The sequence below is a fragment of the Microtus oregoni genome, unplaced genomic scaffold (genome assembly GCF_018167655.1).
Source record: "Microtus oregoni isolate MIOR12 unplaced genomic scaffold, Mior012 000019F_ref0000042, whole genome shotgun sequence".
Taxonomy (NCBI): domain Eukaryota; kingdom Metazoa; phylum Chordata; class Mammalia; order Rodentia; family Cricetidae; genus Microtus; species Microtus oregoni.
In genome coordinates, this window is record NW_024543078.1 from 11,063,318 (window position 1) to 11,084,213 (window position 20,896).

General features: G+C 51.5%; 1 protein-coding gene across 1 annotated transcript in view; it reads right to left on the minus strand.

Annotated features, from left to right (window-relative positions):
* Acsbg2 (acyl-CoA synthetase bubblegum family member 2) overlaps window positions 1–20,896 on the minus strand; it is a 28,372-nt gene extending 7,476 nt beyond the window's left edge. The window contains exons 1-8 of the mRNA XM_041669853.1: window positions 20,838–20,896; window positions 15,902–15,908; window positions 14,946–15,164; window positions 11,484–11,572; window positions 9,129–9,249; window positions 7,911–7,997; window positions 4,795–4,944; window positions 1,529–1,705 (exon numbers count right to left, since the gene is read on the minus strand). Of these exons, the coding sequence (XP_041525787.1) occupies window positions 1,529–1,705; window positions 4,795–4,944; window positions 7,911–7,997; window positions 9,129–9,249; window positions 11,484–11,572; window positions 14,946–15,164; window positions 15,902–15,908; window positions 20,838–20,896 (909 nt within the window). The remainder of the gene's footprint in view (window positions 1–1,528; window positions 1,706–4,794; window positions 4,945–7,910; window positions 7,998–9,128; window positions 9,250–11,483; window positions 11,573–14,945; window positions 15,165–15,901; window positions 15,909–20,837) is intronic.

Below are 20,896 nucleotides of genomic sequence, written 5' to 3' on the forward strand. Positions count from 1 at the left end.
TCCAGACTTCTCATGCAGTCTCGTGAAGTTTGGCAAAGTCTGGAACAAAAGGAGCCAGACATTTCTTTCCCATAACTATTCTGAAAAGCCTACCAGAGGGTCATCTCCAGCAACGTGAAGGAATGGTACCAAGAAACTAGGAAGACAACTGCAAAGACCCCGGTAAAGAGGCCCAGGCTGGGGGCCAGGGAGAGGCCTGCAGGGCAACATGCCGAGGGCACCACTCGAGCCTGCCCTGGCCCCTCATGGCCCACAGCGCTGCATTAGTGGGCAGCTGTACTTGCCCACAGGCACAGCCACATGCTGCGTTGGTGTCAGTGTTCACCTTGCAGGTAGACACACAGGCTCCGTGTCCTTGTGGTCATGCCTGACACTCCGCTCCCCAGGGGTCCATCTGCACAGCTCGGCCTTCTGTTCCTGGCTCAGTCCTCTCCCCGGCCCTTGCTTGGCTCCCTTCCTTCCAATAAGTCACGAAGCATCTCAGGTCTTGCTTTCAGCTATCCCAACCTAGAACAAACAATGAGCCACCCAGCTCCCAGCAGAACATTAACAGGAAGAAAACCTGAGAGGCAAATATTTCGCCTACTGATCACTCTGAGAAATCCTGACAGAACTGCAGTGGAGTCGGGGCCTCGTAGTCAGCCCTTTGTTGCCGTGACAAGGGACAGTTTCTCTTCAGAAGATGGAGAAGGGGAAGAGGGGGGAGACAGTGAAGGAGCTGAATCCTCCTATAACACACAGGAAAACACCAGATGATGAATCCAGAAATGGTAACATTATATACTCCAGAACACTGGAGTTGAATACAAAAGAAATCACTTCTGAACTAAGTCTGCTAAGGGGGGAAGCTGCAACACTGGCCAGGCTTTTGGCTTATAGATTTTTTTTTTTTTATATATAAGCATGAGTTTTGCCCACATGTGTGTATATGGCTGGCCCCATGGAGGGCACTGAATCCCTGGAACTGGAGTTACAGACGGTTGTGAGCCGTCATGTGGGTGCTGGGAATCGAACCTGGGTCCTCTGCAGGAGCAGTCGGTGCTTCTCAGGCCAGAATCTTCTCCCCAGACTTGAGCCTAAAGGTTAGGAATTCACAGGAGCATGCTCACTCACACACACTCCAAGCACACACTTTTAAAAAGGGAAAACTCACAAGATGGCTGTGTGGGTAAAGGCACTTACCACCGAGCCTGATGACCAGAGTTTGTCCCCAGAATCACAGGGTGGAAGAGAGAATAGACCCTCAAATGTCCACTGACCATCATATGCACACCATGGCACGCATCCCCAGTAAAACACAAATACCGAAATTACAGACATTCAACGTCACACAGCCTCTAGCTGAGTTTGTTTAGGGTACATTCTACACAACTGCACCACACAACAAGATAAAACTAAGAGAATTTACCCAGCTGTTTTCAATGCTGTGGAACAGAGCGGAAAAATGAAGATGGAGAAAAACTTCTTAGACTTTGTCCACTCCCCTGAAGGCCCCCAGACACTTGGTGGGGCTCATGCCCAGCCTTACCCTGAGTGCATCTGGCTGAGCAAAGAAAGTGAGCGCCCCAATCTTGATAGGCAACCAGAGGTCCATCATCTGGGGTGCAATGTGGCTGAGGGGCAGGTAGCTGACTACTATCTCCTGCTTCACTGAGGCGCAGCTCAGCTCCAACTCCCGCCCTGTGGCCGTTGCAGTCCACGTGATCTAGAAAACAAGGATAACCCAGAGCTCTGGTGCCTTACCTGAGGACCACTGTGCACTCGTGTGTGTGCGCGCGCACATGTGAGGAGGCCCGAGACGGAGATCAGTTTTCTTCCTCGACTGTTTCCTACCTTACTGTTTTAAAATTTTATTTACTGGGGCTGGCGAGATGGCTCAGCGGCTTGCTGCCCCTGCAGAGGACCTGGTCAGTTCCCGCACCCACATAGTGACTCGGATGCCATGTGAAAAGAGCTTTAGCAGCCGAGCCATCTCCCAACCCCTACAGGGTGGCATTCTAGATGAACCCACAAAGCGGTCTCCCAGCCTCGTTCCTTCCTCCCACCTGCTGGGTGCTTCTGCATACGTGGGAGTCTGTTGGTGTGCAGTGTGGAGAGTGTGCAGTCACTCTCCACCTTCTGGGGACTCTCACTGAACCTGCTGCTCACCTGTGGTTAGGCTGGCCAGCCACCAAGTCACACACACACACACACACACACTCATGCATTCTCTTAAGCTACAGACTCTGGGGCAGGCTCTCTTCTCACAGCAGCTGCTCCTGCTCTGTGGCCAGCCTAGGAAAGACCCACCAAGCTTTGTAAGCCTCGTGTCTCTGCTGCACTCTCAGCTGGAGGTGGCAGCTTCATGTAACACCCGGACGGCTATGTGGGTGCTGGGTTCCAAACTCCACCCCTAACTACTGCGCCATCTCTCCAGCCCGCTCTGCCTTGTCTTCTGATTCAAGGTCTCTCACTGGACCCGGGGCTCCACAATTTGAGGAGGCTGCCTGGCCAGTGAGCCCCCAGGATCTTCCTATCTCCACCCCCATCACTGTCACGGTTGGGTGTCACGGACTGAACTGGGGACCTCATGCTGGCGGGAGAGCACTGCACTAAAGACCCCCCCCCCCCACTACGGGCCTGCCTCTCACATTTGTGACACACTGCTGTCACAACGCTGGTGGATACAGGAGGAGCCCTGGGACTTGGTGGCTGGCCAACGTGGTGAGGAGAGGGTTTCTTTGGCTCGCGTTTACAGATAACAGACCATCACCGAGGAAAGTCAGGACAGGAACTCACACAGGGCAGGAATCTGGAGGCAGGAGCTGGTGCAGAGGCCATGGAGGGTGCTGCCTACTCACTTGCTTCTTATGGTTTGCTCAGCCTGCTTTCTTACAGAGACCAGGACCAGCAGCCCAGGGATGGTGCCACCCACCGTGGGCTGGGCCCTCCTAACTGATCACTGTTGTTGAACATTATTTTAACTGTGTAAAGTTGTGTTACTTTTGTGTATGCTGTATTTGTTTAACAATGTAAGAATGTGTCTAATTCTTTTTTTTTTTAAAAAAAAGATTTATTTATTATGTATACAATGTTCTGTCTGTCTGCTTGCTGGTCAGAAAAGAGCACAAGATCTCATTACAGATGGTTGTGAGCCACCATGTGGTTGCTGTGAATTGAACTCAGGACCTCTGGAAGAGCAGTCAGTGCTCTTAACCTCTGAACCATCTCTCCAGCCCCAAAATGTGTCTAATTCTATAAAGATATGTTGCATCTGTTTGGCATTGCCTGCCCAAGACACCCAATTGGTCTAACAAAGGACTGAAGTCAACAGCTAGACAATGGATAGGCAGGGCTGGCAGGCAGAATACATAGGAGAAATCTAGGCTGCAGAAAAGGAAAAACGAGAGAAGGAGGAGGAGAGGGAGAGAATGAGGGAGAGACGGGGCCAGAAGCTAGGCAGCCCCCCCCCCCACCACACACAGAGCAGGACACACAGAAAGAAGGCAAACTGCCCCGAGACAATCGGTAGATAAAAGAGAAACACGTTAATTTAAATTAAGAGCTAGCCAGGAAAAAAAAAAAACTAAGCTAAGATCAAGCATTCATAACTTAAAATAAGTCTCAGTGTTGTGATTTGGGAGCACATTAGTGGCCCAAAAGAGAAAGTCAGATCTACTACAGATCGCTAAGAAAGTGCCCCACAGGCTTCTCCGCAGCCCAGTCTTCGGGAGGCATTTTTCTTACTGGAGGGTCCCTGCTCTCAGATGCTCCAGCCTGTGTCAAGTTAACAGAGAACTGTCCAGCGCAGTGTATGTGTGATCACCCTCAATCCTAGTCACTTGGAAGGTGGAGACACATGAGCTGAACCTGTGACCCTGGGTCCAAATGGGAGGCCTAACAAGCGAGAAATACATCATACACACATGTTCTCACAAGCACGCCATCATCCCAACACGCAGGAGGTGGAGGCAGAAAAATCAGGGGTTCAGGGCTAGCCTCAGCTACATAGCAAGTTTGAGGCCGGCCTGGACTACATGACACCCTGTCTCAAAAAATAAACATAAAATGGACTGGAGAGATGGCTCAGTGGTTAAGAGCACTGGCTGCTCTTCCAGAGGTGCTGAGTTCAATTCCCAGCACCCACACTGGTGGCTCACAATCTTCTATAATGAGATCTGGCGCCCTCTTCTGGCCTGTAGGCATAGATGCAGGCAGAATACTGTATACATAATAAAAAAATAAAATCTTAAAATACAATAAACCAATGAGGCCGGTGAAATGTCTTGGTGGGTAAAGAACCTGTCCTACATAAAGCCCTGAGTTCCAGTACCCAGAGCCCGTGTGGTGGTGCTCACCAATAGAGCCAGCCTTAGAGAGGTGGGTTTCTAGACAGACAGCCCTGAGGGACCACAGCTGAGGTCAGGCTCTGGCCTGCACACACACACACACACACACACACACACACACACACATTCACTCAGAATACACACACACACACTCACACACACACTCACTCAGACACCCACCTGATAGAAACCACAAAGCCAACTCCCATTTCACAGTCACAGACAGGGAAACTGAGGCATGGCACCATCAGTTTTCTTGCCCAAGATTGCTCAGCCCTGTTTGAACCCAGGCCGACTTTCAAGCCTTCAGTTCCACTAACTGTCCAGGTCCCCTGGAGGAAGACCCACACAGACCCACACCAACTGTCCAGGTCCCCTGGAGGAAGACCCACACAGACCCACACCCCCCCTCCATATTGCTCTGGTTTGCCCAGGGAGAGCATGCTCCAGGGGAACCCTGGCTTACGTTGTCATGGCTCAGCATCACCCCTTTGGGGTTCCCTGTGGTGCCCGAGGTATAGATGAGGACCGCGCACTGGTTGGCCTTCTGGCTCAGGATGATGCGATCCAGCTGCACATTGGGGATGGCATTCCCCAGCTCCATGAAGTCATGCCACTGTGGACGGGAAGGAGGGTGGAGGGTGGGGACCCGCATGGCTACTGTCAGACCCCGTCCTGCCGTCTTACCCCCAGGAATGTTGCCAGCTGGTACAGAGGAAGGGCCAAGGGGCTGGGAGAGACATGCCCAGGACTTCCACACTCCAGCCACCTCCTTAGGGCCTGTCAGCTCAGACAGGCCTCATCCACAGCACAGGGATGCTAGCCCCTCTCTTTGGGCTGTCCCGAGAACTGACTGACTGCCTGGCTGTGCCTGGCTTTGGACAGCACCTGTGGTCTCTTCACAGCCCCTCTGGTGTGTACACTATCCTGAAGGAACAACATGGGTGTAAATAACAAAAGACTGACCCTCAAAACGCTTAAACAAAACCTTTTAAAGTGACATTTAATTACTTATTTTGGGGTGCATGTCTGGGGGATCCCTCCTGCCACCATGTGAGTTCCCAGGATCAAGTCCTCTCGTTGGTCCCTCCCCCAGGAGCCGGTGACCCTGGGAGGGGAGCTCCTAGGCTTTCCTGAGCTCACATGTCCAGGCTTCCTCACCTCAGCAGTCATCCCTGACTGAATGAAGCCGGAGTATCCCGTCGACCCAGGGCTAGAGCTCATGAAGAGGAGGAATGCAGCTGGCACAGCCTGGAGTGCGGGGTCCCCAGGGGCTGCAGGGTCCCCAGGGGCTCGAGAATAGGACCCCAGAGGATGCAAGCCCCTGGCTGCAGCCCTCTGCCTAAAACCAGCCCTTCTAAGCTGCAGGGAAAGGGGCTGGCAAATGACCTTCCTTGCTCAAGACATTTGGAGTTGGCCTTTTGTTTTGTTTTTCGAGACAGGGCTTCTCTGTGTAGACCTGGCTGTCCTAGAACTCACTCTGCAGACCAGGCTAGCCTTGAACTCAGAGATCTGCTTGCCTCTGCTAAAGGACTAAAGGCAATGGCATCCTTCAGGTTTAGATGATCGTCCAGGGCAGCTAAGCAGACTGAGGCGCTGGTCCTAAAAAAGTGTATTCTTAAACTGAATCTTAAAACCTAGGCTTGAACCCCTGTCATGTTCCCAGCACACAGGAGGTTGAGGCAGGAGGATGTCAAGTTTTAGGCCAGCTGGGCTGTGAGTTTAGGACTAGCCTGAGCTACATACATATCTAGATCTATCTCCACTCCAACCTCATGGGACCACCCAGCCACCTTAGAGTAGATAATACATTGCTATGTAACAGAACCACCCCCTGTGTGTGTGTACCAGTGAGGGGCACAACAGAACCACCCCCTGTGTGTGTGTACCAGTTAGGGGCACCGCCGCCCAGAGGGAACATGCCAATCTATGTATTGACTCGTTCCTCTGGGACAACCGCTGCTGCTACCTAGTGGCTAAAGGTCAGAGGCAAGGTTCCAGGACCATCCCTGACAAGGGTCCTCTGCCCCAAATTCAAGAGTGCCAAGCGTGGTCAGGGGTACATCTAACTAAGGAGGTTTGCTTTTGCTTTTTCTTTCCTTCAAAACTCAGCTTAATGCTGAGTTGAACTCAGGTTCTCCCATCACACACCAGGCAAGAAAACACCAGACGTCTACACTCCCAGCCCCTCACTGGGGATTCTAGGTGGGGCTCCACCCTGACCACGCCCCCAGCCTCTCACTGGGGGATTCTAGGCGGGGCTCCACCCTGACCACGCCCCCAGCCCTCACTGGGGATTCTAGGTGGGGCTCCACCCTGACCACGCCCCCAGCCCTCACTGGGGATTCTAGGCGGGGCTCCACCCTGACCACGCCCCCAGCCCTCTTCTTTTAGTTGTTGCTCTGGCAGGCCTTAAACTTAGAATCCTCCTGTCTGAACCTTCATAGTAGCTAGGGTGGCAGGCCTGTGTCCCTAGTCTTGCTTCAAACATAAACTTTAAAGCGATCCAAGACTCACGATACTCTTGCTGTAGTGGCATGGGCCCTCTAATGACCCGTGACTGATCTGTGCCTCAAAGACCCAGCAGCTAGAGGAAACGTTCATAAATCCGGATACACATAATAGAGTATGACTCGAACATAAGCACAACAACACCGAAACTGCCTCTGCTTCCTGAGATTAAAGGTGTGTGCCATCACGCCTGACTTGTCCTGAACTCTCAATGTACACCAAGTCAGCCTTGAACTCACAGAGATTCTCCTGCCTCTGGCTGGAAGTGTGGCCACTATGCCTGGGGATGGGTGTTTTTTTTTTTTTAAGATAAATATTTGAAGCCATGTGTGTTAACTGCCTCAATGTAGTCATTCCACAGTGTACACAGATGTTAAGTATTAGGTTGTAGACAGGTGTGACAGCTCAGCCAAGCCTGACGACCTGCATGATGGAATGGGACGACCTTCCTGACCTCCCCGCATGCCCCCTCCCACAATACGTACACGCCTAACACAAATAAATGCAGTAAGATTTGTAAGAGAAAAGAAAAAACGCATATATTAGGCTCTAAATAACTATGATACAGAATATCTGTCTCAAAAAGATAAAACATGCAAATACATATATGCAAAATTTCCCCTTGGAAGCTGAAAATAAGGTTTTAAATAACATGTTTTAATCCGCTTAGTTTTCAAGTTGGGTGTTTTGTTTTGTTTTTTTCAACTCCTTCGACTTTCTGACAGGCACAAAATAATGAGTTCCCGCCTCATCTTCTGTTACTACTCACCTGTCCCTCTAGCCACGCCCACTTCCCTCTTGGGGCCCCACTCACTCACTTGCGTGGGCCTGTCCACTTCCTTCCTGAGAGCGGCCCCACCCACTCTTCCTTTAAGGCCCCACTTTGCACAGTTCCTCAAGGAGTCCTGCCCTTCACTGCCTATTTACCTCTGCGTCCCCACCTACTATCGCAGCCATACTCAAGCCCCGCCCCTCTCTCAAGCTCCGCCCCCTACACAGAGCATGCCTCGCTCCTCAGGCCCCGCCCTTCCCAGAGGCCCCGCCCGACAGGCCCCCTCCTCCCGTGCTCACCGAGTACAGGTTCCTCGGGATGTTTTCCCCCAAGGGCAGCCTGAATTGCACGATGGCTTTCACGGGCTCCATCTTGTCCGGTGGAATCTGAAAGAGTTCCCTGTGGGCTCAGGGTCCACACCGGACTGCTCGTAAAGGCGTTTGCACATGGTGGAAGAGGAGGGCCGACCCCACAAAGCTGTTCTTTGTCCTCCACACACCGTGGCAAATATACGGACACATTCATACGTAAATAAACATTTTTTTTTAAAAAAAAGGAAAGTAATTTTTATAAATGAAGGCTGGGGTTGTGCTCAGTGGGCAGAACAGTCACCAGCACTCACAAAGCCCTGGGGCCTGGACCCAGCCACACGTCACTCCAGCTCTCAGGAGGTGGAGGCGGGAGGATCAGGAGGCCAAGGTTAGCTTCAGTTACACGGTGGGCTCGAGGCCAACCTGGGCTACATGAGACCCAGCTCAATGCTGGCAACCAGGAGTCAAAGGGAGCTGTTGCATATGGCCTTAGACTCCAGCCACCCTAAGAAGGAATTCACTGGGGACACATGACCAACAGCTAGACCACGGGTAGACATACATGCTCACGTTGTTTCTAGAGAATGTTTGACTCGAGCCTAGAGACACAGAGCCAACTGTCACGGCAGCTCTTGCGTTTTGTTTTTTAACGTTGGTGTCTATGTATGTGTCTGTCTGTCCGTGTGTCAGAGGACAGTGTTGGGCATCTTCCCCATCACTCTCTGCTTGTCTTTTCAGGCAGTGTCTCTCAATAACTGACTGGCCTGTCTGACATCCTCACACTGTGAAGACAGACTCAGGTCCTCACTGAGCCACCTCCCCACCTACTCATGGCCAAGCTGAACAACATATCCGCCTGGCCCCCTGGGCTCTCCTTCCAGGGACCCTCCCTCCAGACCATCCTGCAAACCCAGGCAGGTGCTGGGCACCTGTGCACAGGTGAGGAATGAGAGGTGTTTCTGGAACATCTGTATGAACATCTGTATGAACATGAACGCTACAGGATAGTGCTGGCAGACAGACATGCCAGCCTCCCGCGAATGCATTCTTCAGGGGGATGCTGGAAAGTGAGGTGAACCAACACCCACAATCACCCACAACACCCACATTCACCTTCCCCGCCCCCAAGCAATTTTTTTTTCTGGAGGTCTTCTGTGGATGCACCGCAGCACGCCCCAGCACCGACCCGCCGCGAGTCCCACTCACCGACAGGATTTTCTGCAGCTGTTGGTCATTTTCCACCAGCAAGATGTTCACCTTGGCATGCTTGATGACGAACTGGCAGGCCTCGGCCGAGTTGGTGACATAAATGCCAACGCAGAGGCCCCTGGGGACAGCAGACACACTCAAGTGTGGACAGACAGTGCTTTGGAAGAATTCATTCTTAATTTTTTTTTATGTATGTGGGTGTTTTGTCTGCATGTCTGTGTATCCCACGTATGTAAAGCACCCAGAGTGGCCAAAGGGACACATCACATCCCCTGGAGCTGGAGTTACAGATGGTTGTGAGCTGCCATGCGGTGCTGGGAGAACCTGGGTCCTCTGGAGGAGCAGCCAAGGCTCTTCCTACAATTATCCTTCTTCAAATCACAGGTATTTGTGTGGATGCGGTGACTCACCCCGCGGCGAGCAGTGGAGGTCGGGGGGAGCCAGCGGGTTCTCTCCTGCCACCCTGGGGACCCAGAGCATGGAGCTAAGATCAACAGGTTTGATGGCAGGTGCCTTTGTCCACCGAGCCGGCATCTCCCAGCCAGTGCTAGCATCTTCTATGGCTTCTCAGAATTGAACTCGGGTTTTCACGCTGGCGCCGTAAGTAAGGCCGTTAGCATCCAAGCGGCTACCCTGCTGCAGCTCGGGTGCGGGGGTGGGTGTTTAAGAGGCTCTCTGTACCACAGAGCCCCAAACCACCAGCCTTCTGTGGAGGTCGCCAGCAGTGAGAGCTCAGCCCAGGCTGGGGATGGCTCAGTGATTAGAGAGCTGGCTGGCCACTCTTGTAGGGGACCCCAGTTCAGTTCCCAGCATCCACTTGGTTCACAATGGCCTATAACTCCAGCTCCAGGGGATCTGAGCCCTCACCCCATCTCCTGGCCTCTGTAGACATCTACACACCACACACACACACACACACACACACCACACACACACACCACACACACACACACACACCACACACACACACCACACACACACCACACACATACACACCACACACACACATACACACCACACACATACACACCACACACACATACACCACACACACACCACACACACACCACACACACACCACACACACACCACACACACACACACACACCACACACACACACCACACACACACCACACACATACACACCACACACACACATACACACCACACACATACACACCACACACACATACACCACACACACACCACACACACACCACACACACACCACACACACACCACACACACACATACACCACACACACACACCACACACACACACACACCACACACACACCACACACACACCACACACACCACACACACCACACACACACACACCACACACACCACACACACACACACCACACACACACACACCACACACACACACACCACACACACACACACCACACACACAACACACAACACACACACCACACACACAACACACACACACACATACACCACACACACACACCACACACACACACACACACACACACACACATCTGCACAAATCTTTACATTTAAATTTAAGAGATTTTTAAAAGAAAGATGAGGCCAAGGCCACGGGTGGAAGGTGTGTTACTCTTGACCTCCGAATCTGAATCAGGTTTTTTGTTTGTTTTTTGGTTTTTTGAGACAGGGTTTCACTGTAGCTTTGGAGCCCATCCTGGAACTAGCTCTTGTAGACCAGGCTGGCTTTGAACTCACAGAGATCCGACTGCCTCTGCCTCCCAAGTGCTGGGTTTAAAGGCGTGGGCCACCACCGCCAGGCTCTGACTGAATCGGGGTTTGTGCTGAGTGTGGAATTCGCAATAATTCAAAACCACCAGCCACCTAGTCTGCTTCTTCTGCCTGAGTGTCCCATATTTTCTGCAGTTATGACGACAACAGCTGGTTAAACATCAGGACTCCAGCTATGCCAGGGGCTGTGTTACCATAGCCTTGAGCCAGCAAGCCCCTCTTGAGCTTGCGCTGGCTCCGAGTTCTCACAAATTGGATCTTCTAGTTGTAAAGTGTTACTGAGTCGTAAGCTCCCGGAAAGTACTGTCACCGTCATTGAGACTGAACCTCAAATTGTAAAAATCCTTTCTTCTATCACCCCTGACCCCCTTACTCGTGACTTTTGGTTTAAAAAGAGACTACTCCCTCTGTTCCGGGTCACAGTGTCAGAACCCGAGCTGCCCATGACCCTAACTAGTCGGAAATTCTGGTACCCCGTGGTGGTGGAATAGTTGCCTCAGCTCATCTAACTTTGGTGGCCTCGTCCTCAATATTTGTGCGACTCCCAGACTCAGCACTGCGCAGCTGGTGGTTCGTCCACGTGACCCCAAGGGGGAACATACCCAGCCAGGACAGCACCAACGGCACTGATGGCCCATTCAGCGGAGTTATAGCCCAGGATGCCAACGCCATGGAAGCGCTGCAGGCCCAGCTGGAGGGAAATAAATCAGAAGGAAGCCACCATCAGCTCCTGGGCATGTCCGCTTCTCAAGATCCGATCGTGAGGTGAGAAGAAAATGGAAAGCGCCTAAGCGGAGCATCTGTGCAGAGCAGGAAGTTGCCGTCCAGCCTGCACTCGGGTGCCATAAGCTCGGGTCACCTCTCTCCGAGCATCCACGTGGAACCTTCCATTGTCCCCACTTGAATCTCCACCCCCATTTGACATGAACTCCATCCCTCCCCAGGCCTCCTGACAACATGGGTCTGCTGCTCTGTGAACCCCTTGGGATGGCATCTTGCGGTGTGTGCCCTTTGTGTAAGACTCACCCACCGTACTGAGTATCCTGTCCCCAGGGGCCCTCATGTCTTTTCAGACAAGGTCCCGGGCTTCTCCCTGGTGCTCAGCATAGAGGCCAGGCTGCTGGTGGGAACCCAGGATCCACCCTTCTTCATGCCCTTTGTTTTGATTATGAGGATGTGTGTGCGTGTGCATGTGAAGGTTTGCAGACAGCTGCTGGGGGACTGTAGACTGTGGAGCCCTAGCTCGAGGGCCTTCAGAGGGGAGCAATATTAGCAACAGGGTCAGAGACCACTCTTAAGATATTTTGATGAGGGGCTGGAGAGATGGCTCAGTGGTTAAGAGCACTGGCTGCTCTTCCAGAGGTCCTGAGTTCGATTCCCAGCAACCACATGGTGGCTGACAACCATCTGTAATGAGATCTGGCGCCCTCCTCTGGTGTGCAGGCATACATAGAAGCAGAATGTTGTATACTTAATAAATAAATAAATCTTTAAAAAAAAGATATTTTGATGAAAAATGTACCTGCTTTCTGTCTAAGGCTAAAGTGAAGAGATTTGAACCAATTTGAACCAATGTTGTGGGCAAAGGAGACTTCAAGACAGCCTAATATTGACTGTGTCACATGGCAAAAGGAGTGAGCAGGGCAAAAAGGAATACAAAACGTGCACTGAGCGGCATCAGGAAATGTAATGTTGGGGCCAAGTCCTGCGCTCAAGGGCACGAGAAGCTTAAAGAAAAGCCTGATGCTAAAAAAAGAGGATTGGCACTCACAGAGCAAGATCCCACCCAGTCAATCTTGCAACTAAGAACGGAATTAGAGTTACCCCAAGATATTTTATGCTGTTTGTGGCTATTGTGAAAGGTAATGCTTCTCTGATTTCCCTCTCTGCTTCCATATCCTTTGTGTATAAGAGGGCGACTGATTTTTTAGAGTTGATCTTGTATCCTGCCACATTACTAAAGGTGTTTATTAGCTGTAAAAGTTCTTTGGTGGAGTTTTTGGGGTCGCTTATGTATACTATCATATCATCTGCAAATAACGAAAGTTTAACTTCTTCCTTTCCAATTCGAATCCCTTTGATCCCCTTATGTTGTCTTATTGCTATTGCTAGAACTTCAAGTACTATATTGAAGAGGTATGGCGAGAGTGGACAGCCTTGTCGTGTTCCTGAGTTTAGTGGGATGGCTTTAAGTTTCTCTCCATTTAATTTAATGTTAGCCTTTGCTGGAGAGGCTGTGGAGGAAGGGGAACACTCATCCATTGCTGGTGGGAATGCAATCTTGTGCAACCACTTTGGAAATCGGTGTTTCGGTTTCTCAGGAAATTCGGGATCAACTTACCCCTGGACCCAGCAATACCACTCCTGGGAATATACCCAAGAGATGCCCTATCACATGACAAGAGCATTTGTTCAACTATGTTCATAGCAGTATTATTTGTAATAGCCAGAACCTGGAAACAACCTAGATGCCCTTCAATGGAAGAATGGATGAAGAAAGTGTGGAATATCTACACATTAGAGTACTATGCTGCGTTAAAAAACAATGACTTCTCAAATTTTGCATGCAAATGGATGGAAATAGAAAACACTATCCTGAGTGAGGTATCCCAGAGCCAAAAAGATGAACATGGGATGTACTCACTCATAATTGGTTTCTAGCCATAAACAAGGGTCACGGAGTCTACAATTGGTGATCCCAAAGAAGTTAAGTAAGAAGGTGAACCAAAGGAAAAGCATATAGTTGTCCTCTTGGCTATGGGAAGTAGACAAAATTGCCGGGGAGAAAATTGAGATCTTGGGGGTGGGGTGGGATGGGGGTAAGGGGAGATGGGGAGAGAGGGGGGAGAGGGGGAGAATGGGGGAAAAAATTATAAAAAAAGAAATAAAAATTAAAAAAAAAAAGAACGGAATTAAAGGAAGGTTTATGCAACAAAGAACGGTAGCAACTACTCAAATCACAGGAGCGTTGGTTCGGGGTGGCCAGGGCCCATCCCAAGCAAGCAGCGGGACTTGGCAGTATCAGTCATGCGGTTCTGGACTCCTTCTGTGGTTAGAGAAGCCGCTGAGGCCAGGCATGTGGCAGGAGAGCAAGCTGGGAAGAGCAGAGACCCAAAGAGCTGTCCACGCTCTCTGACACCAGAGTGACAGGACATGGAGTAGTAATCCAGCTCGCTGCTGGATTTCCATCCTTCTGGGGCAGGGCTTCCTTGCTATGCCCTCTTTGCTCCCTTTTTGAATGACGATATACGTTCTGAGTCACTGCACGCTGGAAAGACGTGACGGATTGCACTGGGTCTTAGAAGAGACTTTGGACTTTGAAACAGTGTTAGACTGTGACAGACTATGTGGACTTCTGGAGGTGGACTGAATGTATTTTGCATTCTATGACCACAAGTGATGGGTCAGGGAGTGGTGTTTGAGAATGGCCCCACAGGCTCAAACGTTTGAATGCTTGGTCCCCAGTTGACCCAACTGTTTGGGAAGGATTAGGAGGTATGGTCTTGTCGGAGGAGGTGTGTCACTGGGGGTGGGCTCTGAGGTGTCAAAGGTTCACCCCAGGTCAAGTCTTGCGCTCCCACTTACCCATAACATGTAAGCTGTCAGCGACGGCTCCAGCACCCAGCATCCCGCATGCTCCCCACCGTCATCGCCATGGACTAACCCTCTGGGACGGTAAGCCAGCCCCACAGGTGTTTCCTCACGCAGCCCAGGCTAGATCCTCCAGCCCAGGCTAGGTCCTCTGTTGCAGAGGATGACCTTGAACTCCCGTTGCTCCAGCCACTCCTGAGGGTGCTAGGTGTGCACCACCACACCCAGTTTTATCAGTTGCTGAGGATGAGCCCAAGACTCTGTGCACACCCAGAGATTACTGCGGTCACTGAGGCTCTGCCCAACCTCTTTTAAACCTTACGTTTGTTTTCTGAGACAGGGTTTCAGTACCCCAGGCTGGCTCGGGACTTAGGAGCCTCCTACCTTAACTCCCTGTATGCTAGGACCCCAGAGGCTGCCACTCCACCCTATGAACCACTGCTTCTGAATGGCTGACAGAGGCGGCTGCTCACCTTGAGGAAAGATCTGGCCGCCTTGCGGCATGCTTCGTAGTACTGGCTGAATGTCAATGTGTCCCACCTCTTGCCATTCTTCGAGGCCAGGGCTGGGTAAGCGCTGAATCGCTCAACAGACTCCTGAAATAGCTCAGGAATGGTCATCGGGGTCTCATGGCCTGGCCCGTGTCGTGAGAGCCTCAGTAGCACCTCTCCGTCACAGTGACTGCTCCACAGCTTGAGAGGAACTGTAAGAGAGAGTCACGGGTGTTCGCCCGGCGATGGTGGCACACGCCTTTAATCCCAGCACTTGGGAAGCAGAGGCAGGCAAATCTTTGTGAGTTTGAGGCCAGCCTGGTCTACAGAGCGAGTTCCAGTATAGCCAGGGCTATACATGGAAATCCTGTCTCAAAAAAACCAACCAACCAAACAAGAGTCAGTCACAGGTGTAGGTGGTGCTGGGTTGGAGCTAGAGGCTCTGTATACACCGGGCCAATACTCCACAGTCGAACCACAGCCTCAGCCCTCACAGGCATTTTCAAAACAGTTCTGGGGTTTTTGTTTTGGTTATTTTGTTGTTTTTTGTTTTTTTCTGAGACAGGATTCCTCTGTGCAGCCTTGACTGTCCTGGAACTCGAGGTGAAGTCTAAGCACTTTGCACCTGCAGTATCCACTGTGGCCAGCAGAGGGCAAAGTAAGCATTCTTTACTGGGCAGCATCTCCAGCCCCAACAGGGAGTTCCACGCAAACAGGAAGGGGCTGGAGGCTCAGTAGCTAGGTGCAAGCTGCTGCCCTGAGTTCAAGCCCCTGAAAGCCCAAGGGGGTGGAGAGAGCTGGCTCCTGCCAGTGGCCCTCTGGCCTCCACATGTATACAGTACAGTGGTATGCCCCACCCTTAAAAAAGAGACAAATAAATTTAATTTTTTTTAAAAAGAGGAGCCAGGCACAGTGGCTCCTGTTTATCAACTCAGTACTCGGGGACTATGAGCAGGCTCGCTCAGTGAGGGCTTGATGCGCATGCATTTAGGTCCATATGTGCCCAGGTTAAAAAAATAAAACAAAGCAGGGGCAGCATGGTGTGCCTGTAACTCAAATAGGCAGGCAGACAGACAGACAGATGTAGATATAGGTAGACAGACAGACAGATAGATGATAGATAATAGAAGACAGACAGACCAGAGAGTGGCCAAGGGAGACACCTGTCTCCTGGCCTCTGTGCGTGTGCCACGCACGCGCACGAGCACACACACACACAGTTTGAGGTCATCCTCAGCTTCATAGTGCATTCAAGACCAGCCTGGGTGAAATGAGACATGGTCTCTAAAAGAGGAAACAAAACAACAGCAGGAAGTGACAATGGCTGTATCAGACAACAGGGTCGTGGGACGTGGGTGCACTGTGGTCTGAAGACAGTGAAGTTCCCAGATGTTCCCAACCCTCCGAACCCTGCGCCCCTTTAACACAGTTCCTCCTGTTGTGCTGACCTCAACCACAGTCACTTCTGTTGCTGCTGCACAACTGTAATTTTACGAATGAATCTGTGTTTTCCTATGGTCTTCGGTGACCCCTGTGAGAAGGTCATTCGATCCTTCACTACCGGCATTGAGGACCATGGCTAATCATCTTGAAACTTTGATCGATTGTGGTGTTGTGGGGGGAGATATAAGGGGTGAATTTATTTTTTAAAATTAAAGAGGGATTCCCAGGGCAGGAGAGATGGCTCAGTGGTTAAGAGCACTGAGTCTTCCAGAGGACCCAGGTTCAATTCCCAGCACCCACATGGCAGCTCACAGCTGTCTGTAAGCCCAGTTCCTGGGGATCTGATGCCCTCACACCAACGCACATAAAATAAAGTTATATTAAAAATAAAAATAAAGAGGAAATCGCAGCTAGGCCAGTCCTCGCACGTGTAGGGTCTTGAAGCAGGGCCGCTCCGTGTGTGTTGGAACTGTTTTGCAAGCTGCTTTGGCTAGAAGCGGAGGGCACTGAAGCACTCAGAGAGAAGCTGGGGTTCAACCTAAAGGTCAGAAAACAAAGCAATCAGACACTGCCTCTACCTCAGTCTGAAAATAGCGATCCTGCCTCCAGGAATCTCAGAATGAGACTGAGCTGTCTCCTTCAGTTTTATATTCCTCTCTAGTTCTTGGATTAAAGGCATGTGCCACTGGGATTAAAGGCGTGCACCGCTCGATTTCTATGGCAAACTAGTGTGTTGCCAGTGCCTGGTCTGTAAGGCTGACCAGTGGCACTGTTTTACTATGAACTTCAGGCAAGTTTTATTAATTAAAATACAAATGAAATTACAGGGTACACCGGGAGCAGCACAGGGCTTTCCTGGGTTAAAGGCCGCCCCCATGACACCCTTCCTGCAGCACCGGCTGGGGGGACCCAAGTTACAAGGCCCTGGACTGGACCGTGAGGGAAACTTCTCACTCAGATCCCGGCAGCTGGATCAAAGACTCAAACTCTCAAACCGTGCCTCGGTGTGTTTTCCTTCACTATGACGGCACCTCTGAGGCTGGGAGGCTACAATATCAGCTCACGATCCTGGAGGCCTAGAAGTGGAAAATGAGCCTGTCCCCTGCAAGGGACCTTGGACTAAACTGTAATTGGTGTGAATGCAAGCAAAACACGAACAACTTAAAGTAAGAACTCCTCTCTTTGTTGCAGGAGGCTTTAAGCAGAGAGATCGCTCTCCATGAAGGTCTACATGAGAAAGAGCTGGCGGGGCAGTGAGAATTTCAACATGTGCAGTGGGCAGAGAAAAAGAGCTCCAGGAAAGTCGATGTTGCCCTGCAGGCTGGTGCTGAGGAAAAGGCTCCCCTCCCCCCCACTGGAATCCAAGGGAGGGCCCTCAGGGCACACGTCACCCAGCTGAGCTCTAACTCCTGAGGGCCTCTATGCTCCTGGTAAAATGGATGGGAAAACTGCAGCTGCTGTGGTCCCAGGGAGCTGTCCGTCCCAGGCTGGTAGCACAGTGGACGATGCGGGGCTGACTTTGAAAGGACAAAGGATGCAGGCAGGAGTGAACGAAGCCTGGATTCTTTGTCTGTGGCTTCAGAGAGATGCTGGCTACATTTGTGTCGACTTGACACAAGGCAGAGTCAGCATCATCGGAAAGGAGGGAGCCTTGATTGAGAAGATGCCACCTGATTAAGCATTTTCTTAATCAGTGATTGATAGGGAGGCACAGCCCATGGTGGGTGGGGCCATCCCTGGGGTGATGGTCCTGAAAGCAGGCTGAGCAAGCCATGGGGAGCAAGCCAGTGAGCAGCACCCTCCGTGGCCTCTGCAACAGTTGCTGCCTCCAGGTTCCCGTTCTGTCTGACTTCTTGGATATTTTGAATGAGAATGGCTCCCATAAGCTCATATGTTTGAATACTTGGTCCCTGTTTCTGGTACTGTTTGGGGAGTGGTTAGGTGTGACCTGGCTGCAGGAAGTACGCCACTGGGGCAGACTGTGCTACTTCTGCTTTGCTCTCTGCTTCCTGCCAGTGGCTCCAGACGCAAGCTCTCAGCTTTCTGTCCCTGCGGCTTGCGCCGCGCCTCCCACAGCATAGACTCTTCTTGCTCTGACCCGCAAACCAAATAAACTCTTTAAGTTGCCTTAGGTCATGGTGTCATCGCATCACAGGAAGTGACCAATGCACCAAGGATCAGAGAAGCCAGAGAGGAGGTCCTGGGCCACAGAGCATCAGCAGAGCGTGGACTTGAACTCCAAGCTGGAGGGGAGTGGCCTGCAGTATGCGTGTTTATGGACATTGTATTGAGTAGATTAAAACACTCTGCCAAGCCCAGAATGCTCATGAACGCGAAAGTAAACCATTCAGAACCTTCAGGGAGTCCCTGAAACGGACTAGGTTCACCAATTCCTCCCTCTGTATGCTGGTTGTTTTTTGTCAAGCTGACACAACCCGACACAACGTGTCTGGGAAGAGAAACCTGGACTGAGAAAATGCCTCCATCAGATTGGCATGTAGGCAAGTCTGGGTAGCACTTTCTAGGTTAATAACTGATGGGGGAGGGTCCAGGCAATTGGGGTGGCACCTCCCTGGGCAGGTATTCCTGAAAACAGGCTGAGCAAGCCACGGGGAGCAAGCCAATAAGCAACACCCTCTGGGGCCTCTGTTTCAGCTCCTGCCCTGACTTCCCTCATGATGGACTATGAGCTGTAAGATGAAATAAACCCTTCCTCCCCAAGTTGCTTCTAGTCACGGTGTTTATCCCAGTAACTGGCACCCTAGCTAAGACCCTCGCAGATGTGTACAGTGGTGAGGACGGCCGAAAGATGCTTTTAGAACCGCCCAGCTGCCTGGAGGAGGCTCAGAGCAGCTGAGGCGTCTGCAAAGGATGCTCTCCAGCCTGTTGTGGCCCTGCAGGCTGTGCAGTGTGCTCCAGGTGCCCAGTTCTGTGAGCTGTCACCTACACTGGGGTGGCCTTGGGGGTGCAGCTGTCTCTCCTCACCCACAGGCCTGTCAGTGACCCCAGTAAAGCTCATGGTCCACCAAGTGGGACTTGGGTGGTGTCTGTACTCGGTCTGCTGTGGGCTCCCTACCTGGGGAGTGGCCCTGAGTGCTGCAGCTCCTCAGGAAAAGTCTTTCTGGTCACACAAAGAGGGTGAGTAGGTATTTGTTCAGGTTGGCTGACAGTATGTGTGTGCGCGTGTGTCTGCGCATGTGTGTTGATGGTCATGTGCTTACGTGTGGATACCTGTACCTGTGTACGCACATCTGTGTGAATGAGTGCGTATATATACAGGTGCACATGTAGGCCAGAGGTCAAGAGCTGTGTCCTCCTCAGTGCTGGGGTCACAGTCAGGAGCCACTGCATGTGGCCATGGGCTCTGGGTCCAACTCAGGCCCCCATGCTTGTGAAGTCATCTCCCAAGCCCCGAGACGAGTTTTCGCAAGATCAGGACTGCTGGAGAAGGAGTCACAGAAGCTGCCACTCACCCCAACCTCTCTGAGAAGGGCTGGTGCAGGGGTAAGCAGAGCCATTCAGATCACACACTGACCCTGAGGTTTGTTCAGTGCATCTCATGGTCCCTGCATGATGACCACAAGTCACTAACAGGAATGGCTCCTGGGATGTCACCCACACCCCGGCACTGTCTCAACACATAGGTGCTGTCAGCTCTTCATGGTGGAGATGCGTGTGATCATGTTCACGTGCACACACATGCACACACATGCACATGCACACACACAATCTTTTTTTCAAATTTTACGTTCAAGAACGTTTTTTTGAATGTATGTCTGTGGCTGATGCCCATGAGGGTGTGGCAAGGGCGTCAGAGAGTTACAGATGATCCTGAACTATCACACAGGTCTGGGAAGGGAAACAAAGTCCTCTGAAGAGCAGCCAGGGATCTTACCCACCAAACCCTCTCTCCAGCCCCATATAGCCTTTTTTTTTTTTAAAGTATTTGTGTGAGCAGGACAGTGGTATCACACTCCTTTAATCTCAGCACTCAGGAGGCAGAGGCAGGTGGATCTCTGTGAGTTCAAGGTTGGCTACATGGAGAAACCCTGTCTTGGAAAAAAGAAAAAAGTATCTGCGTGATTAGTTTTGTCAACTGACACTATTTAGCCTGGCAAACCTCAGTGGGGAGCTGTCCAGACTGCGCCTGTGGCACGCCTGGGACGTGGGGTCACCCACCTCAGCTGACACTCTCCCTCTTAGGCCAGTCTTATCATCACACCAGAAGCTAGATACTCCGTAAGTGACAAAGGCCCCTAGGTGTCACCTGTGACCCAGGTGACCAAACTTCAAACTGCCAATCGCTTGCTACTTTATACCCAACCAGGAAGACTGTGATAGCCCGGCAGGCCAGACAAGCTTGGTTGAGATGGCCATATGGCCCTGCAGGCCGAGGCGTCTACCCCCTCCCCAGTGCTCCCTGGCCATCACAGACCTGGGGTGGCATCCATGCCTTTCTCGGGGTCCTCCGCCTTCTTTTCTAGAGCCAT